At 40.6% G+C, this 23,827-nt stretch overlaps 1 protein-coding gene across 1 annotated transcript in view; it reads right to left on the bottom strand.

The window, feature by feature from the left end:
• The window catches only part of SUCLA2 (succinate-CoA ligase ADP-forming subunit beta), a 131,106-nt gene that overhangs the window by 6,696 nt on the left and 100,583 nt on the right, over window positions 1-23,827 (bottom strand). The window contains exons 7-9 of the mRNA XM_073614127.1: window positions 22,646-22,807; window positions 10,800-10,942; window positions 5,727-5,847 (exon numbers count right to left, since the gene is read on the bottom strand). Of these exons, the coding sequence (XP_073470228.1) occupies window positions 5,727-5,847; window positions 10,800-10,942; window positions 22,646-22,807 (426 nt within the window). The remainder of the gene's footprint in view (window positions 1-5,726; window positions 5,848-10,799; window positions 10,943-22,645; window positions 22,808-23,827) is intronic.

Here is a 23,827-nt window from a genome sequence, read left to right as displayed (position 1 = left end):
CATACATCTCACAATAATCATCATGCTACCAAAATTCACGTGTGCTGTAAATTGCCTCCAGCATTGTTCCCGTTTTTTCTTATTGGAGCCTGCCATTTTGTTGAAGCCCACAGCCCTGAGCAGTTAAAGCAGAACTAAATCTTCCTAGCCTTTTCAGCCAAGGAAGCTGCCATCTGTTGATCTGAAACTGCCATGGTACTGCACATGTGACCAGTTATGTCACATGTCATTTGATAAGTTTGTCACGTTTGCTTGTTTTCTCAACCATACTGTCAGTTAGCAATCCTGGCATTCCAGGAATGTAACCGTTACACAAGCCTCATTCACACTGGCAATGACAAACAGTGGGGATGGAAAGTATTCAGACCCCCTTACATTTTTCACTCTTGTTATATTGCAGCCATTTGCTAAAATCATTTAAGTTCATTTTTTTTTCCTCAATGTTCACACAGCACCCCATATTGACAGAAAAACACAGAATTGTTGACATTTTTGCAGATTTATTAAAAAAAGAAAAACTGAAATATCACAGGTCCTAGGTATTCAGACCCTTTGCTGTGACACTCATATTTAACTCAGGTGCTGTCCATTTCTTCTGATCATCCTTGAGATGGTTCTACACCTTCATTTGAGTCCAGCTGTGTTTGATTATACTGATTGGACTTGATTAGGAAAGCCACACACCTGTCTATATAAGACCTTACAGCTCACAGTTCATGTCAGAGCAAAATGAGAATCATGAGGTCAAAAGGAACTGCCTGAAGAGCTCAGAGACAGAATTGTGGCAAGGCACACATCTGGCCAAGGTTACAAAAAAATTTCTGCTGCACTTAAGGTTCCTAAGAGCACAGTGGCCTCCACAATCCTTAAATGGAAGACGTTTGGGACGACCAGAACCCTTCCTAGAGCTGGCCGTCCGGCCAAACTGAGCTATCGGGTGAGAAGAGCCTTGGAGGAGAGTGGCCCGACGGAAGCCTCTCCTCAGCGGAAGACACATGAAAGCCCACATGGCGTTTGCTAAAAAACACCTGAAGGACTCCAAGATGGTGAGAAATAAGATTCTTTGATCTGATGAGACCAAGATAGAACTTTTTGGCTTTAATTATAAGCGGTATGTGTAGAGAAAACCAGGCACTGCTCATCACCTGTCCAATACAGTTCCAACAGTGAAGCATGGTGGTGGCAGCATCATGCTGTGGGAGTGTTTTTCAGCTGCAGGGACAGGACGACTGGTTGCAATCGAGGGAAAGATGAATGCGGCCAAGTACAGGGATATCCTGGACGAAAACCTTCTCCAAAGTGCTCAGGACCTTAGGCTGGGCCGAAGGTTTACCTTCCAACAAGACAATGACCCTAAGCACACAGCTAAAATAACGAAGGAGTGGCTTCACAACAACTCCTTGACTGTTCTTGAATGGCCCAGCCAGAGCTCTGACTTAAACCCAATTGAGCATCTCTGGAGAGACCTAAAAATGGCTGTCCAATATTTACCATCCAACCTGACAGAACTGGAGAGGATCTGCAAGGAGGAATGGCAGAGGATCCCCAAATCCAGGTGTGAAAAACTTGTTGCATCTTTCCCAAAAAGACTCATGGCTGTATTAGATCAAAAGGGTGCTTCTACTAAATACTGAGCAAAGGGTCTGAATACTTATGACCATGTGATATTTCAGTTTTTCTTTTTTAATAAATCTGCAAAAATGTCAACAATTCTGTGTTTTCTGTCAATATGGGGTGCTGTGTGTACATTAATGAGGAAAAAAAATTGAACTTAAATGATTTTAGCAAATGGCTGCAATATAACAGAGTGAAAATTTTAAGGCGGTTTGAATACTTTCCGTCCCCACTGTACATGCATTTGTATGTGTTTATAAAATACGTTTCTAAATAGTATAACTCACACTTTGTTTACGTACATTCAGTTTAGCTGGATTTAGAGAAAACAGAATTCTGCGTGTTCAGGGGCAGATTGGATACTCCGAACGCATTTAAAACAATTATAAACACAAGCTGGGAATGAAGATGGCCAAAAAGTTAGAGGGGTTTTTAAACTAGGCGATGGGAGGGAGGGTCCAGAGGTAGAGATAGTCAATGCAGAACATAATCCAGAGGGTAGTATTGAGGGCATTAGTGGTTGGTTGACCAACACATATAAACCCAAGGTAAGTATAGTAGCAAGTCTTAGTTGCAATCTCAGAACACCCAATAAGAGGATAATATGCGACCTGTCTAAATTACGTGCTATGTTCACCAATGCCAGGAGCCTAGCAGACAAAATGGGTGAACTAGAGATACTGTTGTACGAGGAGGATTTGGATTTTTTGGGAATTTCAGAGACCTGGTTCAACAGCTTTCATGATTGGCTGGCAAACATTCAAGGGTATACCCTTTATCGCAAGGACAGAAAGGGTAAAAAAGGGGAAGGGGTATCCCTATATATCAAGAATAATGTACAAGTGAATGTGAGAAATGACATCACTAAGGGAGCTAGGGAGGAGGTGGAATCCTTATGGGTAGAGCTGCAAAGGGATGAAGCCAAGGGGAAAATAATAATGGGAGTATGCTATAGGCCCCCTAACCTGAGGGAGGAGGGGGAGACAGATCTCCTATCACAATTTGGATTCGCAGCAAGGATAGGAAGTGTTATCGTAATGGGGGATTTTAATTATCCAGACAGACTGGGCGGAGGGAACCACGCATTCATCTAAAGCTCGCCAGTTCCTAAATGTCTTGCAGGACAATTTTATGGGTCAGATGGTAGAGGCACCAACTAGATATAAAGCGTTACTGGATCTACCGATTACCAACAATACAGACTTGATCACAGATGTGGAAATATGGGGCAATTTAGGTAACAGTAATCACAGGTCAATTGGCTTCAGTATAAATCACACAAATAGAAAACATAAGGGGAATACAAAGACACTGAATTTCAAAAGAGACCACTTCCCTAAACTACAAACCTTGCTAGAAGGCATAAATTGGGATAAAATCTTAGGAACAAAGAACACGGAGGAGAGATGGGTTTGCTTTAAGAGCATATTAAATAAGGGCATTAGCCAATGCATCCCATTGGGTAATAATATTAAAAGAGCAAACAAAAGTCCTGGGTGGCTCAACTCCAATGTAAAAATGCATATAAAAGCAAAGGAGAAGGCCTTCAAAAAAATACAAGGTTGAGGGATAATCATCAGCATTCAGACTTTATAAAGAATGCAACAAGAAATGTAAGGGTGCAATAAGGACGGCTAAGATAGAACATGAAAGACACATAGAGGAGGAGAGCAAAAAAAATCCCAAGAAATTCTTTAAGTATGTAAACAGTAAAAAGGGAGGACAGACCATATTGGCCCCATAAAGAATGAGGAAGGACTTCTGGTTACAAAGGATGGGGAGATGGCAAAGGTATTGTATTTATTTTTCTTCTCAGTCTTCACGAGTGAATCGGGGGGCTTCAGTAACCAAAACTGCAGTGTTTATCCTCATGACACATCACAGGAAGCACCTCCATGGTTAACAGAGGACGGAATTAAAATTAGACTTGGGAAACTTAACATTATTAAATCACCAGGACCAGATGGCTTGCACCTGAGGTTACTTGGGGAACTCAGTCAAGTAATTGCCAGACCATTGTTCCTAATTTTTACTGACAGTCTACTGACTGGAATGGTACCAGCTGATTGGAGAAAAGCCAATGTAGCACCAATATTTAAAAAGGGCCCAAAATACATCCCTGGGAATTACAGACCAGTTAGCCTAACAGTAAACTCTTGGAGGGGATGATAAGGAACTATATACAAGATTTTAGTAATGAGAACAGTATCATTAGCAGTAATCAGCATGGATTCATGAAGAATCGTTCTTGTCAAACCAATCTATTAACCTTCTATGAGGAGGAGACTTTCCATCTAGATAAAGGAAGGCCCGTAGATGTGGTGTATCTGGATTTTGCAAAAGCATTTGACACAGTTCCCCATAAACGTTTACTGTACAAAACAAGGTCCGTTGGCATGGACCATAGGGTGAGTACATGGATTAAAAACTGGCTACAAGGGTGAGTTCAGAGGGTGGTGATAAATGGGGAGTACTCAGAATGGTCAGGGGTGGGTAGTGGGGTCCCCCAGGGTTCTGTGCTGGGACCAATCCTGTTTAATTTGTTCATAAACAACCTGGAGGATGGGGTAAACAGTTCAATCTCTGTATTTGCGGACGATACCAAGCTAAGCAGGGCAATAACTTCTCCGCAGGATGTGGAAAACTTGCAAAAATATCTGAACAAATTAATGGGGATGTACTGGAAATGGAGCGAGTACAAAGAAGGGCAACAAAGCTAATAAAGGGTATGGAGGATATTAGTTATGAGGAAAGGTTGCAAGCCCTGAATTTATTCTCTCTGGAGAAGACGCTTGAGAGAGGATACTATGATGTGACATGCACTGATAAAGCTGTACTCTGGAATGTTTTCATGTTCTTTAATGCATAACTAAAGGCAAAACTTTTTCTTTTGTTTTGGATAGAGTGCAGAGGGATTAGAACACCTGTCAGTTTCTATTGCAGTCTGTGTCCCCATTGAGAAGATTCACCTTCTCTGTTTGGCCTGTTTACCATTGTCATTAAAAGCGAAAGTAAAATAAAATCCCAAATTTTGGGTCATCTCCAGAAAAGGAACAAAAAGGGGATAACTTTAAATGGGGACACTAGTTCTGGTGACCTGGGGGTCCCTAAGGAATTCCCTCAATTTGCAGGGATTTCCTCTCACTTCCTGCTTGGCTATGGGACAGGAAGTGAAGGGAAATCTCCACAATGGGACACGGATGGCGAAAAAAAAAAAAAAAAAAAAAAAAAAACTGAAAGGGGTTATAACCCTCCCTTCCTTGCTCTATCCAAAATGGAAAAAAGTTTTGGCGGCTCTATTGCGCAAAATCACGTACCTGTACGTTATTTCGTGCAATAGATACTGTGGGCGCAGACCCATTGGACAGAGGGAGAGCCAATCAGCGGGTCCGCCAGCCTCCGCGATCATTCCTCAGAGAGGCAGAACACAGAGATCTTCTGTTCCTGCTAAGCAGGAACACAGATCTCGGTGTTTACCCAGTCAGTCCGATTTGTCCACCGCAATGTCGCAGTCCCGCTAAAAATCAATGATCGCTGCCATTACTGGTAAAAAAAAATAAAATAAATAAATGCCATAAAAATATCCCATAGTTTGTAGATGCTATAACTTTTGCTCAAACCAATCAATACACACTGGGATTTTTTTTTTACCAAAAGTGTGTAGCAGAACACATATTGGCCTAAATTGATGAAGAAATTAGATTTAAATTTTTTTTATTGGATATGTTTTATAGCAGAAAGTAAAAAATATTGTTTTTTTTTTCAAAATTGTCACTCTTTTTTGTCTATAGAGCAAAAATGATATATAAGCCTATAGACCAATACTGGAATGCAGAATAGAAAATCCTGTAATAAGGCCCAGCGATAAAGGACAATCAACAATAAAAAAAAAAAAAAAAAATCACACTAAAAAAATTCATAGCAATTACAAAATGTCACAGCAACTTCTTTTTTGTGCATTTACCAATTTATAAAGATGCACCTTACATCTGCTCAAACAATGTAATAAGAAAGAAAGGACAAGAGTGAGATTCTTGGGAATGTAAAATGTGTTTGTCCTCTAGAGAACAAAAAGCAAAGAAGAGCCAAGGGGCTTGAATAAATTAGGTTACCTTGTAAACGCACTACAATGGGTATCCTGAGTTCCAGATCCTTTACAGCCATTATGATGCCTTGTGCAATTACATCACATCTCATAATACCACCAAAAATGTTAACCATGATAGCCATCACCTACACAGAGAAATAGGTTTAAAGTTATATTACACTGGTCTAATTCAGAGGCAGATAAACCTACAAAGCAAGAAAAATGTATTTTTCAAACAATAAGTGAAAATATTTCACAATATATCTATAGTAATTTATAGATTATAAATGCTTTTCCGTTACTATTATAACAGTCAGTTACATGGTTTCATATATGCTGGTGCTTCTCCCATGCAGAACACTAAACAGCACAGAGCAAGACTGTATATAAATCATCATATACATTTTTTTCTACTAAATGTTTACCAACCTGCTACACCTGCACAACAGCCTTTGTGTAAGAAAAAGAACTATTGATGACATTAGTAATATCAACCATCTGCATGGATACATGATTAAAAGGATTCAAAGCTGCACTCCAAGCAGATATAAAAGACACAAATTGATACAGCTTTGTAATTAATCATATATAACTGAGGTAGAAGTATCACACACAGCCAATCAGGTATGCAGTAGTCCAAGGAGCAGACTAATAAAAGAGTGACAGAGAGGAGCTCATCATTGTACTGCTTCAGTTTTTACTGTTCAGTCACAGGCTAGGGATAGGAAGGAGTAAGTGGAAAAAGTGCTACTAAACTGCAGCAGATAAAAATCAGGTCCCCCTCCTGTCAAACAAGGCTGTGTGCTGTAGCAGAGCTGTGTAAATCACATGACTGGGTGAAAAAATACAAATTCTTTGGCAAGTGAAATAATTCTCTTGCATGTATTCCATTTGTTTTTAGCTGTTTGCCGGAAGATCAGCTTTAACCCTTTCACTGGCAGGTCCGTACGCCGTACAGACCCACAGAAGTGACGCAGTTGGCCAAGTCACTTCAATGAACATATGCTTACAGAATTGTTCGGCAGAGCCTGCTGAAAAATTCTGATACAACTTTGATCAGCAGATTACAACCCGCTGATCAGAGTTAATTAACCCTAAATGTGACCGCCCCCACCCATGCCACCGCTGCCCTGTCCCCAGCCTCTCCACCCCCTGCCACCTGAAACTGCTCCCCCCCACTCTCCTTTACTATCCCTTTCACCCCCCTTCTCCCCCCCAGCAAACCCGCAGCTACCCTCATTAGCCGGCATACCTCCTCTTCCACTCCCGTTGACTTCAGGTGCTGAATGGGGCTTGGGGGGGGTCCAGATGTGTCCACCCGCCAGTCAGATAACCCCCATACCGGTCCTCATTGCTGGTCTGACGGCATCTTTCCTTGCCTCCCGCAGCTTCTTCCTGCACTGATCTCCACAATCTGTCAGGCGGGGAAGTGCGGGGGGTGGGGGTGAAGTTGTGGCTTGGAGGGGGGAGCTTGGTAAACATGTGTTTACCAAGCTCCCCCCTGTAGTACAGTGGATATAATCAGCGATCGTTCCTATATCCACTGACAGCTAATACATAGTAAACAGCGAGAGTTACTATTTATCAGACTGTCATTTTATGAGTGAATGGAATTTCTATACAGATTCCTCTTTCATTCACGTAAAGTGCTACAGTCTCTTTCTCGTTCTTAAAAAAAAAGAGATATGGGGGTCTGTTTAGAACTCTGATATACACCAAAGACCAGATTTTCACCATTTCTCAAAAAGGATGCAATTTAAAATTTACAATTTTTCGTTATTTATTAACGCAATACAGGTTAAACTCTTATATTTAGTAGGAATTTAGCAGGAATTTTGTAAAATTTGCTGCGTATGTGTATAATAATGATTTTAGTGCATTTTTAGCAAAAATATTGCTTTGGTAAACATTTGCACAAATATTGTGGGGCCTTAAAAATCAGCAGCACCTTTTTATTCTACTGGTCCTATGCTTTCAGAAAATATATGGTTTGGGGGTCTTTCACAAATTCTATATACTGTAAGGGAAAAATTAAAACCTTCAGATTTTTAGAGAAATTTGTATATTTACATTTTTGCGTACGTTCTATTTTAACCAATTTTAAAAAAAGGCGCAATGTAAAAAGTACAAAAATTTGTTACGTATTAACGCCATACAGGTTAAGCTTTTATATTTAGTTGGAATTTAGCAGGAATTTTGTAAAATTAGCTGTGTTTTTATGTGCCAATAATGGTTTTAGTGTATTTTTAGCAAAAATATTATTTTGATAAACATTTGCGCAAATACCGTGGGGCCTAAAAAATCAGCAGCATCATCTTTTTATTCCAGAGGTCATATGCTTTCAGAAAATATATGGTTTGGGGGGTCTTTTACAAACTCTGAAAGCTGTAAGTGAAAAATTAAAACCTTTAGATTTTGAGAAATGTTTGATGTTCGATTTTCACCATTTTGCAAAAAGGCAAAATGTAAAAATGAATAATGTTAGTTATTTATTAACGCCATACAGGTTAAGCTTTTATATTTAGTAGGAATTTTGTAAAATTTATTAGCAAAAATATTGTTTTGATAAACATTTGTTCAAATATCGTGGGACCTTAGAAATCAGTAGCACCTTCTTTTTATTCTGCTGATCATGTGCTTTCAGAAAATATATGGTTTGTGGGGTCTTTTACAAACTTTGAAAGCTATAAGTGAAAAATTAAAAAGCAATGGAAAAAAAAGCAAAAGGCTTAAATAATGTGGCTTGGCAAACACTGCAAACTTTAACAGGAATGCAGTAATAATGGTCACAGCTATAGGATGGTGTGTGGCCTCCAGTTGCTAGATCTTGCTACTGAACACCCATCATCTGTTTATTTTTATCACAGGGTTCTGGATTTGAATTAACTCAGTTTACAAGTATACCAAGCCAAAGTTTATTTAGAAAAACATGTTTATTACAACCAATTACAAGCTTGGGTTGTAATAAACATGTTTTATGGTCTTGAGTGAAAAAAAGCAAAGCGCAAAGCAAATTACTGTATTTCATAGCAACAAATGATCAATTATTCTGCATTGTTTTGACTGATGAAAAAGGTGATTTTTGTTTGGTTAAATGCCATGGATGAATGCACACCATTGCACAATCTTATGATTCCACTTCCACTGTGGACTAAAACCACTTTGAGATATGTTACTGTACTAATATAATCTGTTTTCCTGGTTAAAGTGATTGTAAAACTTTTTAAATTTAAAAAAAAATAATATACATGTTATATTTATCTTCCCTGTACAATAGAATTACACAGAGCAGCCCCAAGCCTCCCCTTCTCGGGTCCCCAAACGGCGCTCCTGGCTCACCATAGAGGCCGCATCCTTATTGTGGCACACCTGTGGGCTCAAAAAACGAGTCATGCCCCCTGCGTCTATAGACACAGAAAAAGTGGTTCGGCCCTGCCCCGTTATCTCATCACAGAATTTGATTGACTATCAAATCTGCCATGTGAGGAGGGACAGAGCCACCGCTCTTGGGCACAGCTCCGGATCGAGATCAGGCTCAGGCAAGTATAAGGAGGGACTGGAGATGATCCTGCAGCACAGAAAGGTTTTAACCTTAATGCAGAGAATGCATAAATGTAAAAATCTTAAGCTTTTAGAACCACTTTAACCACTTGCTTACTGGGCACTTAAACCCCCCTCCTGTCCAGACCAATTTTCAGCTTTCAGCGCTGTCGCACTTTGAATGACAACACGGTACCCAAATGAAATTTTTATCATTTTTTTCCCACAAATAGAGCCTTCTTTTGATGGTATTTGATCACCTCTACAGTTTTTATTTTTTGTTAAAAAAATTGAAAAGACAGAATTTTTTTTTTAAATTATATTTTTTTTATATTTTGTTATCAATTTTTGCAAACAGTTAATTTTTCTCCTTCGTTGATGTACGCTGATGAGGCGGCACTGATGGGCACCGATAGGTGGCAGTGATGGGCACCGATGGGTGGCGGTTATGGGCACTGATGGGTGGCAGTGTTGGGCACTGATTGGGCACTGATTGATGGCAGCACTGCTAGGTGGCACTTGTGGGCATTAATAGGTGGCACTTGTGGGCTTTAATAGGTGGCACTTGTGGGCTTTAATAGGTGGCACTTGTGGGCTTTAATAGGTGGCACTTGTGAGCACTGTGGGCACTGGCAGATGGCACTTGGAGGCACAGATGAGGCATCTGTGCCTCCTTCCTCTTCGGGACCGATGTCCCTTTGACATAAGCCGGTGATCGGCTTTTTTTTCCTGCTCACGCTGTCAGCGTGAGGAGAAAACGAAACCGATCACCGAGCTTTTGTTTATATCATGTGACCAGCTGTCATTGGCTGACAGCTGATCACATGGTAAGGGGCCGGGATCGGCCCCTTACGTGGATCTGTGATCATCTGAGTCTCCGTGACTCGGTGATCACAGCGCGCACACCGCACGCCCTGCAGGGTGCGCGTGCATAGGGGAGGACGTCATATGACGTCCTCCCGGAGATTGAGGTGCACGCTGTAGCCGTCATTCGGCTATGGCCCGGACCTCAAGTGGTTAATCAACTCAATATCTTAAACAGCTACTAAGCATTTGTGTGCTTCCTTTATTTTTGCATGGGCGATGCAATAGGGTTTCTTTATATCAGAGGGAATTCCTTAGTGATGTCATCATTCTGTGATTAGTTTGTCTATGTTCACACTTGTCTGCAAGATGGACATAGTAACTAGAGACATTAGGGAGCTTATCATATGTAGGTGTGAAAGAGAAATAGGTTACATGCCCAGAGAAACACAAGTCCAGCTCAATACTACATATCCCACTGGGCTGAACGCAGAAAGCAATCTCTCCGTTTTGTGCAAATTGCTTCAAGCACTATTTAACTGCAATATGACTGTCTCTTACAATCTGGAATTATTAAACCCCAGACAACAGAACAGGAGATAACAAACAATCAATGTTGCATAAAATTTTTCCACTACAACAAAAGTAAACGGCAAAAGCCAAGTCATTCAAACCTGCTACATGTACACAGTCTTGCATGCAGATAAGTAGAATACACAAAGCACTGCTGCATATTTCAGAGCAAGGCATTTACCTTTTTGTCAGAGGTGATGAGCCTAAAAGCTTCTGTTACTTGCTGAACTGTAGCTCCACCACCAACATCTAAAAAGTTTGCTGGAGTTCCTCCATGAAGCTTTATAATATCCATTGTTGCCATAGCTAAGCCAGCACCATTTACTGTTGAGAAAGGAGACCATATTATATCAGGCACATAAAACACTCAGTTGTCAAATTTTAACACCTGAAACCTCGGACTACATTCAGGATTATAGTTGTATACTGTACTAGCAAAAGTGTGCCTGTTGATTAAACCAGGCGGAATTCAGTAGTCAGAGTGGTATTAATAACTCCTCTCTACTAATATGACAATACGGTAATAATTATTGGTATGTAAAAAAGAAAAATAACAGAGCGCAACAATCAGTGTTAAGTGGTGAGGAGTATGTAATGCACAATGCATTTTACAGTATAAGACAGTCTGAATAATGTCATGTATAGCACAGAGTAGGCAGAGGCTTCCCTGCTATGCACCCTAAATACACCCCTCAATGCACCACTATACATTCCACACATCTCATACCCAACTTCACCCTGGCCAGCAGGCTTTATTTTCCTTGGTTTTTTTTTTTTAAACAAGAAGCTCCATCCATTACGTTTGCATAAACCAATCATTATCTACTTATAGGGATTTTTTTTTTACCAGACATGTAGCAGAATACACATTGGCCTAAATTTATGAAGAAATTTGATTTTTTTTTTTTTTATTGGATAGGTTTTATAGCCAGGTCATGAGGGGGGGGGGGAAGGTAAATCTTCCAGAGGTCAAGTGGTTAAAGAATAAATTCCAGGCATCTGCAAGTTTTACATAGCTATGTTGGTCCAGCTTGGACCAGTATAACCTGTATATACCATACCCGGCTGATGCTGCTGCAAATCACTGAAGCAGACCTCACTAATTCAGTGATCTCTACTACTCTACTCAGTGAGCTCAGCTCCATAGCATTGGAGCGCTCGCACGCAGAAGCGAACGCATACGCAAGTCGTGCCAGCATATGAAAACTGTGTTCAAACCACACGTGAGGCATCGTCGCAATTGTTAGCGAGAACAATAATTCTAGCACTAGACCTCCTCTGCAACGCAAAACTGGTAACCTGTAGAAAATTTTAAACGTCACCAATGGAGATTTTTAAGTGCCAAAGTTTGTCGCCATTCCACGAGTGGGCGCAATTTTGAAGCCAGACACTTTGGGTATCAATTTAGTCGGCGTAACATTATCATTCACAATATAGAAAAAAAAAATTGGGCTAACTTTACTGTTGTATTATTTTTTTAAATAAAAAAAAAGTGTATTTTTTTTCCCCAAAAATTTTTTTCTAGCAACAAAACCTGAATTTAATTAGTAAACAACAAATCTCAAAAAGAGGCTCGGGGCTGAAGTGGTTGCTGTAGGCCTCTTGGCAGCCTCCCTGCCCAGTTTTCTTGACTTCTTTTGTACCCTTCTCCTGACTGATACCTTTTAACAATGAGATCCCTCTGATGCTTTGGAACCTCTCTGCGGACCATAGCCTTTGCTGTAGGACGCGACTGAGAAAATGTCAGGAAAGACCTACTAAAACAGCTGAACTTTATTTTTGGTTAATCAGAGGTACTTTAAATGGTGGCAGGTGTATACTGACTCCTATTTAACCCTTTCATGACTAAGCCTATTTTTGAAATTTGGTGTTTACAAGTTAAAATCCGTATTTTTTGCTACAAAATTACTTAGAGTTCCCAAACATTATATATATATTTTTTAGCAGAGAATCTAGAGAATAAAATGGCGATTGTTGCAATATTTTTTATCACACGGTATTTGTGCAGCGGTGTTTTAAACGCAAATTTTTGGAAAAGGGACACTTTCATGAATTTTAAAAAATCCAAACAGTAAAGTTACCCCAATATTTTTGTATAATGTGAAAGATGATGTTACGCCGAGTAAATAGATACCAAACATGTCACCCTTTATAATTGCACGCACTCGTGGAATGGCGACAAACTACGGTACCTATGAATTTCCATAGGCCACGCTTTAAAAATTTTTTACGGTTACCAGGTTTGAGCTACAGAGGAGGTCTAGTGCTAGAATTATTGCTCTCGCTCTGACGATCGCGGCGATACCTCACATGTGTGGTTTGAACACCGTTTACATATGCGGGCGCGACTTCCGTATGCGTTTTCTTCGCTGCGCGAGCTCGCGGGGACAGGGGCACTTTAAAAAATTTTTTATTTATTTATTTATTTTTTTAGTTTAACCCCTTCCCGCCTACCGAACGCACATAGGCGTACTCGGCTTTCCGGGGTTATACCGGGATGATGCCCGCAGCTGCAGGCATCATCCCGGTACCATTGTTTACAGCGGGCGATCGGCTACCCGTGTATAACAACCGATGCGGCTAAAAGCCGCTCGGCTGTTATACCGGAGGAGCGGGAGGGGACATCCCCCCCCCTCCCGCCGCCGTTACCGGGCCTCCCGTGCGATCGGGAGGCCCGGTGTCTGTTCGGCTGCCTTCGGCGGCTGGGGGTGGGCTGGAACGAAGCTGCGAGCGGCTTCGTTCCAGCCTTCTTGTTGTAAATGCGGAAGCGACGTCATGATGTCACTTCCCGTTTACTCGGCTGCCAATGGCGCCAAATTTAAAAAAGTACACAGTATTCAGAATCGCCGTTTTCGGCAATCTGAATACTTTGAAGTGTAAAGGAGGGATGGGGGGTCTTTTAGACCCCCCATCCCTCCATAAAGAGTACCTGTCACCACATATTACTGTCACAAGGGATGTTTACATTGCTTGTGACAGCAATAAAAGTAAAAAAAAAAAAAAAAAAAAATTTTAAACACAATTTATAAAGTACAAAAATAAATTAAATAAAAAAAATAAAAAAATTTTTAAAGTGCCCCTGTCCCCGCGAGCTCGCGCAGCGAAGAAAACGCATACGGAAGTCGCGCCCGCATATGTAAACGGTGTTCAAACCACACATGTGAGGTATCGCCGCGATCGTCAGAGCGAGAGCAATAATTCTAGCCCTAGACCTCCTCTGTAGCTCAAACCTGGTAACCGTAAAAATTTTTTAAATCGTCGCCTATGGAAATTCAAAGGTACCGTAGTTCGTCGCCATTCCACGAGTGCGTGCAATTATAAAGGGTGACATGTTTGGTATCTATTTACTCTGCGTAACATCATCTTTCACATTATACAAAAAAATTGGGGTAACTTTACTGTTTGGATTTTTTAAAATTCATGAAAGTGTCCCTTTTCCAAAAATTTGCGTTTAAAACACTGCTGCACAAATACCGTGTTATAAAAAATATTGCAACAATCGCCATTTTATTCTCTAGATTCTCTGCTAAAAAAATATATATAATGTTTGGGGGTTCTAAGTCATTTTCTAGCAAAAAATACGGATTTTAACTTGTAAACACCAAATTTCAAAAATAGGCTTAGTCATGAAAGGGTTAAAATTGTGTTTAAAAAAAAATTTTTTTTTTTTTACTTTTATTGCTGTCACAAGGAATGTAAATATCCCTTGTGACAGTAATAGGTGGTGACAGGTACTCTTTATGGAGGGATGGGGGGTCTAAAAGACCCCCCATCCCTCCTTTACACTACAAAGTATTCAGATCGCCGAAAACGGCGATTCTGAATACTGTGTACTTTTTAAAATTCTGCGCCATTGGCAGCCGAGTAAACGGGAAGTGACGTCATGACGTCGCTTCCGCGTTTACAACAAGAAGGCTGGAACGAAGCTGCTCACAGCTTCGTTCCAGCCCGCCCCCAGCCGCCGAAGATTCCCGATTGGACACCGAGCCTCCCGATCGCACGGGAAGCCCGGTAACAGCGGCGGGATGCGGCGGGAGGGGGGGGATGTCCCCTTCAGCTCCTCCGGTATAACAACCGAGCGGCTTTTAGCCGCATCAGTTGTTATACACGGGTAGCCGATCGCCCGCTGGAAACAACGGTACTGGGATGATGCCTGCAGCTGCGGGCATCATCCCGGTATAACCCCGGAAAGCTGAGTACGCATATGTGCGTACGGTCGGCGGGAAGGGGTTAATCACCTCAATACAGGGCATTTTCAACCCCTTCCTGTCCAGGCCAATTTTCAGCGATGTCGCATTTTGAATGACAATTGCGCGGTCATGCAACACTGCACCCAAATGAAATTTTTATCTTTTTATTACCCACAAATAGAGCTTTCTTTTGGTGGTATTTGATCACCTCTGCGGTTTTTATTTTTTGCACTATAAACAAAAGAAGAGCGACAAGTTTGAAAAAAAAAAAAAACCCAATATTTTTTACATTTTGCTATAATAAATATCCCATTTAAAAATAAAATTGTTTTCCTCAGCTTAGGCCATGTATTCTTCTACATATTTTTGATTAAAAAAAAAAAAATTGCAATAAGCGTATATTGATTGGTTTGCGCAAAAGTTATAGCGTCTACAAAATAGGGGATCGTTTTATGGCATTTTTATTTATTTTTTTTTTTTTTTTACTAGTGATGGCGGTGATCTGCGATTTTTATCGTGACTGCGACATTGCGGCGGACACGTCGAACACTTTTGACACTATTTTGGGACCATTGGCATTTATATAGCGATCAGTGCTATAATAATGCACCTATTACTGTACAAATGTCACTGACAGGGAAGGGGACAATCAAGGGGTTAACTGTCACCTAGGGAGTTATTCTAACTGTGGGGGGAGGGGACTCACAAGGGGAGGAGACCGATCAGTGTTCCTCTGCACTGGGAACACATGATCGGTCTCCTCTTACCTGACAGGACGTGGATCTGTGGTGATTACACACACAGATCCACATCCCGTCTCCATTATCGGGCAATCGCGGGTGCCCGGCGGAGATCGCGGCCGTTGATCCCGAGTGACATGGCGTGTGCACGCCCCCTAGACGGCTGGGAAGCCCAGGATGTTATATGACGCCCGCCCAGGATGGTAGATCCCTCCTGCGGACGTCATATGACTATGGGCAGGATGCCAAGTGGTTAACGCGAGTTTGAATGTGATTGCTTAATTCTGAACACAGCTACATCCCCAGTTAGAGGGTCTGCGCACTTATGCAACCACATTATTTTAGTTTTATATTTTTACTTCTCCCCCCCATAAAATATTCCAGTTTGTTTTTCAATTGAGTTGTACAGTTTATAGGTCACATTAAAAGGTGGAAAAAGTTCTGAAATTATTTAGCTTTGTCTCATTTTTTTACATCACAGAAACCTGACATTTTAACAGGGGTGGGTAGAATTTTTATATCCATTGTATATTGGTGGCAATGAATGTGTTAGATTTTAGCATTTTTTTTTATCATTGTCCTTTAATCAATCATTCACAAAATGGCTGTTCCCCAACAAATGGAAATGTATTTTTGAGATATATCTATATATAGATATATATCGAGATTGAGAGAGAGAGAGATTTTTTGAGGTATTTTTGAGATATATCTAATATTATATCTATATATATATATATATATATATATATATATATATATATATATATATATATATATATATATATATATATATATGATATATCTAATATTATATATGATATATCTAATATTATATATGATATATCTAATATTATATATGATATATCTAATATATATATATATATATATATATATATATATATATATATATATATATATATATATATATATATATATATATATCTCTCTCTATCTCTTTATACACATACATATATATATATACATATATCTACATATACACACACACACACACACACACACACACACATTGATTTTTGTTGCATGCTTACCCGAGCAGTACCCAGCTCCACATCATTTGTTTGACAATAACTTTCCTATTGGCCTAGAAAATAGCCATTATTGTTTAATATTTGGCTCTTACTGACCCCAATGGATTTTGAATTTGGCATTTGTTCACCAAATCTGCCAATAACTGACCCCAGGTACATTCAGCACATCCCTAGTGACTGGGAAGGGTACCAGATGATAGTCAAGTTTGAGGATATTTATCACTGTATTGTCAGCACAGGCATAGTGCTGAGAAATGTTAATATAAGGATTGTCGAAGGTAGGGGGTTGAATATATATTTTAAGCAAAATATACACAAATGGTACTTTAATTTATACAGACCTATATATCAACCATAAAATAAAGGGACAAATTTGGTTGAAAAAGATGCAAAGGCCTTAAAAAAGAAGAAAAGCCTGGGAGCTAAATATAAGCAACTTGTCATCAAATCAAGCCAATTATGACTATATTTCTTCTGACCTTCTGAAAATACCTGCGCTGACTAAGAAACAGCTAAAATTATTACCCAAGTGAGATAAGAAAGCACTAACCACACAGCAGCTGCATAAATCAGTTTTTGCCACATTTTCCACTATGATAATGTACCAATTAAAAAGTTACAGGGAACATAATATATTAATGTCATTATAATACAGATAAAGAAAAAAAAAAGATTGACACATGCACAAACACCACAAAGCTTGAAATGTAAGATTTTTATACTCTAATAATCATGTTACAGAACAATTGAGCTAGTGGATTAATGTGATTTAACAAACAGATATCAAAGAAATGCCTGCAGACAAAATAAATGTTTCCTAAGTGCCAAAAAAAAGACACATTTCAGATGATAGATATATAATGAAACTAAAACAAGCCTGATGTACTGCTCTCAGGTAGGTAGCACAGACTAGATCAGCTTTATTTAAAAACAAATCCTACCAATTTTATTTGAATTTGGAATGGTTTAAAATCCCCTTCTGTCTTCATAGTAATTTTACAGTGAATGCCAAAATTTGCTCAATAAAACAGGATTATGTTATCCAGAGACACTGGGAAATGATTGCTCTATACATCCAACATGAAGAGCAGATCTACAGCTCATCAAATTGCTCATCTGGAGCCTTTTTTATGATCAGGCAACAATGCCCTGTATGTCTGACTCCAGCAAAATTGGACAATGGACGGTTTTACCTATGAGTAACAAGCAAGATACTACTTCCTATAATCATATAATCCCATTGACAAACCAGAAGGAACATGGCAACTGATCCGAAGGATCAGGCTGGCTTCACGGGTGCCTGGCTATGTTCTCCCTCCAACCCCAATTACTAGCACATAGGTGATGCAGTTGTATATGAAAACATTTGCGAATCATGCCCACGTGTCCAACCACTCTCCTCAAGCAGCTTTAAACCCTGTTGCAGAATTGAGCAGTGTGATCTGTATTAAACTTTCAGTTATTCCCATCACTATTCTGGAAATGTAGGATACATCTTTATTTGCTAAATGACAGATCTTGCGCGCAACACAAAATCACACCACACAGGTCTCTAACCCGGTGAAACTTAGCTGCAAATAAAAGCCTGCTTCTGAAGATGTCACGTGATAACGAAACAAGTCAAGCAGAACTCCTGGTGCGTCATTTCTGGTCCTAGTGGAATGTACACAAATTGCTAAGCAGCTTCCCAGTTTGAGTGGGCAGATCGGGTAAACGTTACCCTGCATGTTTTTTTTTTTTAATCAGCTTTTGTATGCGATTGTTTTTACAAATAAATCAATGGTTTTACATGCTATGGGAGGATCCCTCTTCTCTCTCTCTTTCATTTTCTGGTCCCTGCCATTTGAGTCATTGGAATACTGATCTGCTTGCCAAAGAGGAGAGGACATCCACCCCTGTCATCCACCCAGTGGTATGATCTGGTCCTTGAGTGACCACAAAGTGTGGCTAACGTCTTATTGTATAACAAGGAGGTCAATGTGGATTGATTTATATGAGCATGTGATAATACAGCACGCCAAGGGGTGATTTCTGGTGTCAAGACGTGTTTTTTTTCACTTTTATATGGACGGTCTACTTTATTTGTGGAATATTACAATACTATGGGATTGCAAACGTTATTCATATCAATTTATACTATTTGTGGTAGCATTTATATTCACTATTCGCTTTATGTTGCAAGTGCTATCTAGCACTTGAATAGTATTTGTCATTTATCTTTATTGTTTTGCGATAACAGCTGCACAGTGGGGGCAATATTGGCGTGAGTGATAATTTTTACACAAATAAAAAATAGTAACTTTGGTACAGAAAAATCGTAGACTAAAAGAAGTGATAGATACTGATAAACTATGAATATATAGTTTTGCTCTTGAAAAATGCAAATTTCACATTCAATTACCGACAATGCTGCAAAAAGACCCTGAAATTGTTAGCAAATCCTACACGTGTGGATGTGTTGTCTTTTACTTTGTACAATGAATATGGTTTGTGTTCACAGCCTAAATTCACTTGCTCAGCAATCCCTCCAGTTCTATAGGAGTGAAAGGCAGGAAATACATTGGTCTTCAAACAAGAGAAACCCTGTATCTGTGTCTTTTCTATGCAGGTTACACAATTACAAATTTTCATGCTGCAATTTCAGTAAAGATGAATAGGTCAGGACAGACAGATCTATTTTAAAATAGGGTTTCTCTCATTTTTAGTTAAGTGAACTATTCCATGGATAATGTATGATTTATTCAACTCATTTTTAAAGCGGGAAATTTCTGTAACTGAGCTGACTTGTTTCATTGAGGATAGCTCCTAGGAGGATTCCATTTGAAGATAAACACGTAAAATTCTCAAAGAACACTTGATTAGTGTCTTTCAGTTCACCATTACATGTTATAGATTGGTATGGAAAGCATGACTTTCATTACAAACTGCAGCAAAACATTACTTCATCTTAGAGAATCTGATGCACAGCAAATTATGACATAAGTTTCAATGTATGATATGGCTTCTATCAAGAGCACATCAAATTATATCATACATGGTTGGATAAACAAAAAGACAAAAACAAATCAGAAGTACTGTATGGCCATCAAGTTCAACCTTATGCCCCGTACACACGATCGGACTTTCCGACAACAAAACTGTGGATTTTTGTTCGAAGGTTGTTGGCACCAACTTGTCTTGCATACACACGGTCATACAAAATGTTGGCCAACAATTATGAACGTGGTGACGTACAAGACATACGACGAGCCCAGAAAAAGCTAGTTCAATAGCCAATGCGGCTCCTTCTGCTTGATTCCGAGCACGCGTGAACTTTTGTGTGACGAACTTGTGTACACACATTCGGAAATTCCGACAACAAAGCTTTGTTGGCGGAAAATTTGAGAACCTGCTAGCCAACATCTGTTGGCAGAAAGTCCGACAACAAATGTTTGATGGAGCATACACACGGTCGGACTTTCCACCAACAAGCTCACATCCAACATTTGTTGTCAGAAAATCCGATCGTGTGTACGGGGCATTAGAGTGAACAGACGTTGTCAACCAAATTGCATAAACTGATATTACCAATAAAGAGAAAGCACCAAGGTTCTGTGTTTGCCTTCAGACCAATCTTTTATCATCCCTTGGGAAAGTTTTACTCTATTCTCAAGAAAAATCATCACCTTGTATAAAGCCTGGCGCTGGATTTATGGTCCTCCCTAGTAACAGATATTAGGCAAATGACAGGTATTGGTAGGCACAACAAAACATATTTGTGGACATGACAGGATCACAATGAACATATACATCAACTTGTTTATTCCCAGACAAGTTTCTTTTGTGCAGGGTGCACAACTCCAGTTCTGGAAGGCTAGCACCATACATGGTTTTAGGATTCCTCTAACCAATAGACAGTAATGGACCAGCTACAGCCCACTAAGCAGAATTCATTTGATCCAAATATTTCGTTTTCCTGGCCTTCACAATTTGGAGCAGTGTATGTACTTCTCTAGAGCATTTTGAGCTGAGATGAATGGAAAACAAAAGCTATGACTGATATTGGTTTATTAATCATATGGAAAACTACAACTTCTACAGGCAAGCATATTGATTAAAACCCAACGGGCTTGATTTAATAAAACTAGAGTGTGCACATTCTGGTGCAGCTCTACATAGAAACCAATTAGCTTCAAAGCTTTTTTGTCAAAGCTTAATTGAACAAGCTGAAGTTAGAAGCTAATTGGCTACCATGCACAACTGCATCATATTTTGTAATAAAAAGGAAATAACCGCGCTAAATATAAGTGAAACAATCTCCAAGACTTCCGCGAGGAAGTACCGTATTTATCGGCGTATAACATGCACCGGCGTATAACACGCACCCCAATTTAGGAGGGAATTTTAAGGAAAAAAAAAACTTTTAGGAGTCAAGTTGAAGGGAAAAAAAAAACTTACATTTACATGCCCATCATTGCAGCCTTCTCAGTGCAGCCTTGCCCCAGTGCAGCCTCGTCAGTGCAGCCTTGCCCCAGTGCAGCCTCGTCAGTGCAGCCTTGCCCCAGTGCAGCCTCGTCAGTGCAGCCTTGCCCCAGTGCAGCCTCGTCAGTGCAGCCTTGCCCCAGTGCAGCCTCGTCAGTGCAGCCTTGCCCCAGTGCAGCCTCGTCAGTGCAGCCTTGCCCCAGTGCAGCCTCGTCAGTGCAGCCTTGCCCCAGTGCAGCCTCGTCAGTGCAGCCTTGCCCCAGTGCAGCCTCGTCAGTGCAGCCTTGCCCCAGTGCAGCCTCGTCAGTGCAGCCTTGCCCCAGTGCAGCCTCGTCAGTGCAGCCTTGCCCCAGTGCAGCCTCGTCAGTGCAGCCTCGTCAGTGCAGCCTTGCCCCAGTGCAGCCTCGTCAGTGCAGCCTTGCCCCAGTGCAGCCTCGTCAGTGCAGCCTTGCCCCAGTGCAGCCTCGTCAGTGCAGCCTTGCCCCAGTGCAGCCTTGCCCCAGTGCAGCCTTGCCCCAGTGCAGCCTTGCCCCAGTGCAGCCTTGCCCCAGTGCAGCCTTGCCCCAGTGCAGCCTTGCCCCAGTGCAGCCTTGGATCCTCTATCCCTGCCATCCTGGGCTTCAAAATCGCCGACCGATCCATTGGCGTTCTGGACTGCTTGCGTTCTGGATCTCTCATACTGCTATTGAACATAAGCTGTGGTTGGCTTGCCTTGCGGTAAGCGTATTATTTGCCTGGTGGTGGATCACGTAGTGTGGTTAACCAATACTGAACACAAGCTGTTGTTGGCTTGCCTTGTGGTAAGCGCAATATTTGCACGGAGTGTGGGGTCTCATCTTCACTACTGAGTTTGATTTTTTCCTGCTGTATCTTTATGCACTAGTGTAAGTTTTCTACCTTTTCTAAACTTTAACTAGTTTGGCAGTATTACACTATGGCCAGTTTCCTTTTATTTACATGTCCATGAGATGGAAGTTTGGTGTCCTCATTGCATCCTTTCAGCTACTATGTATACAGTCTAAGAGCACCATCTGGATTCTCCAACCCAAGACGTGATACAGGCTGGTGTACGCTTGCCTTGCGGTAAGCGCAATTATTGGGTATTTGCGGATACTGTATGGGTTGTCACTCATATTTTTTACACCATTGACTCTGGTTGGATTCATCCAAGGGGTCTTTCTTGGACTGTTTTCAGATCATTACTTCACATTTTTATTTTCTGTTACTATATATGGACACTTATTTTTATTCGCAAATATCACATATGGACACTCATGTTTGATTCATACATACATGTGTTGACCCATGTACTTTTCATAATTGTTAATAATTTTCAACATTTTTGTATTTATATATGTACTTCCTCACGGAAGTCTTGGAGATTGTTTCACTTATATTTAGCGCGGTTATTTCCTTTTTATTAGTTATATTAGTGCACATCTCACTGTTTAACTGCTGCTTTTTGGGGGGATATTTTCTATAGGTAGCGCAGTATTTTTTTTTTTTTGTTTGCATCATATTTTGCACTGTCCAGTTTTAGTAAATCAACCCCATTATTCAGAGTGATAAAGTGTAAAAAAAACTTACCGAGACATCCAATATTTCCATCCAGACCTATATAGTTGAGGTCAGCTTTCGCTGCTTGGTGGTCTCGCTCATCTTCCTGTGACCAGTCTCGGAGGTCAAAAATTGTCTTTTGACGATATGCCGCATTGGTGTCAAAATTTATTTTTGCATCCATGCACATCACTGGTTAAAAAAAAAAAAAAAAAAAAAAAAAAAAAAGTTGATTATCAATAAAATCCTTCAAATTTGAATCTAACCACACAGACAAATGTAGAGCTGAAATACATGCATGTGTATGGTTTTCGGACAAAGGAATCATAATTTTCTTTACGGACCCTGATGATTTATAAAACCCTGTTACGGTGTGTTTTGCCAGTAGTACAGTGCCACTATGCACAGTCTGCAACTTCCTAGTTCACCGGAACACCTAGAGGCTGCAAATTAGTTTATACAGAATGTGTATGTACACTACAGAATACCATTCAAATCTGCTTATACATCATACATTTAGTGTTTAGTGTACAGTTAGAACACTCAAAGTGCTGCCACAACCTTCTGGAAATCCTATCCAAACAATTTTGCAAAAGTCCCTATTTGCATAGGGCCGCCCCATGGCAATGCTTGTGCTTGACGACAGGTCGCTCTGGCAACAATTACTGAAGCAGGAGGGCGATTGATTATTCTACCAGGGTCACAAATTTATAGCCTTAAGACGGTTACAGCGCGGATCTCAAATGCCTGGAGGGCGTTCATGTACATCCCACCATTCTTGTACCGCCCATGTGCCCCAAGGGGGCACTCTATGATCGCCGGGTCCTCTGGACTCGGCTGATCACAGAGCAGGGTAAAAGGGCCAATTACAGCGGGCCCTTTACCACGTGGTCAGCTGTCAGCCAGTGACAGCTGTAAACGTAACTAAACAGAAGACGGTTACCAGCTTTTTTTTTCTTCACACTGTCAGCGTGAAGAAGAAACTAAAGCCGGTGACCGGCTTCTGTTAGAGGGACATCAGTCCCACACAGTACCAACCAGTGCTGCTAATAACTGCCCTCCAATGCTGCAAATCCGTGCCCCCCCCGATTAGTGCCTCCTGACCAGTGCCACCTATCAGTGCCCACCAATGCCACCTATCAGTGCTACTGCTCCATGCCCATCAGTGCCGTCCATCCATGCAGCCTCATCAGTGCCCACCAGTGCCACCCA

Source organism: Aquarana catesbeiana, linkage group LG02 (genome assembly GCF_042186555.1).
Source record: "Aquarana catesbeiana isolate 2022-GZ linkage group LG02, ASM4218655v1, whole genome shotgun sequence".
Classification (NCBI taxonomy): domain Eukaryota; kingdom Metazoa; phylum Chordata; class Amphibia; order Anura; family Ranidae; genus Aquarana; species Aquarana catesbeiana.
This window is presented reverse-complemented; position numbering and strand designations above follow the sequence as displayed.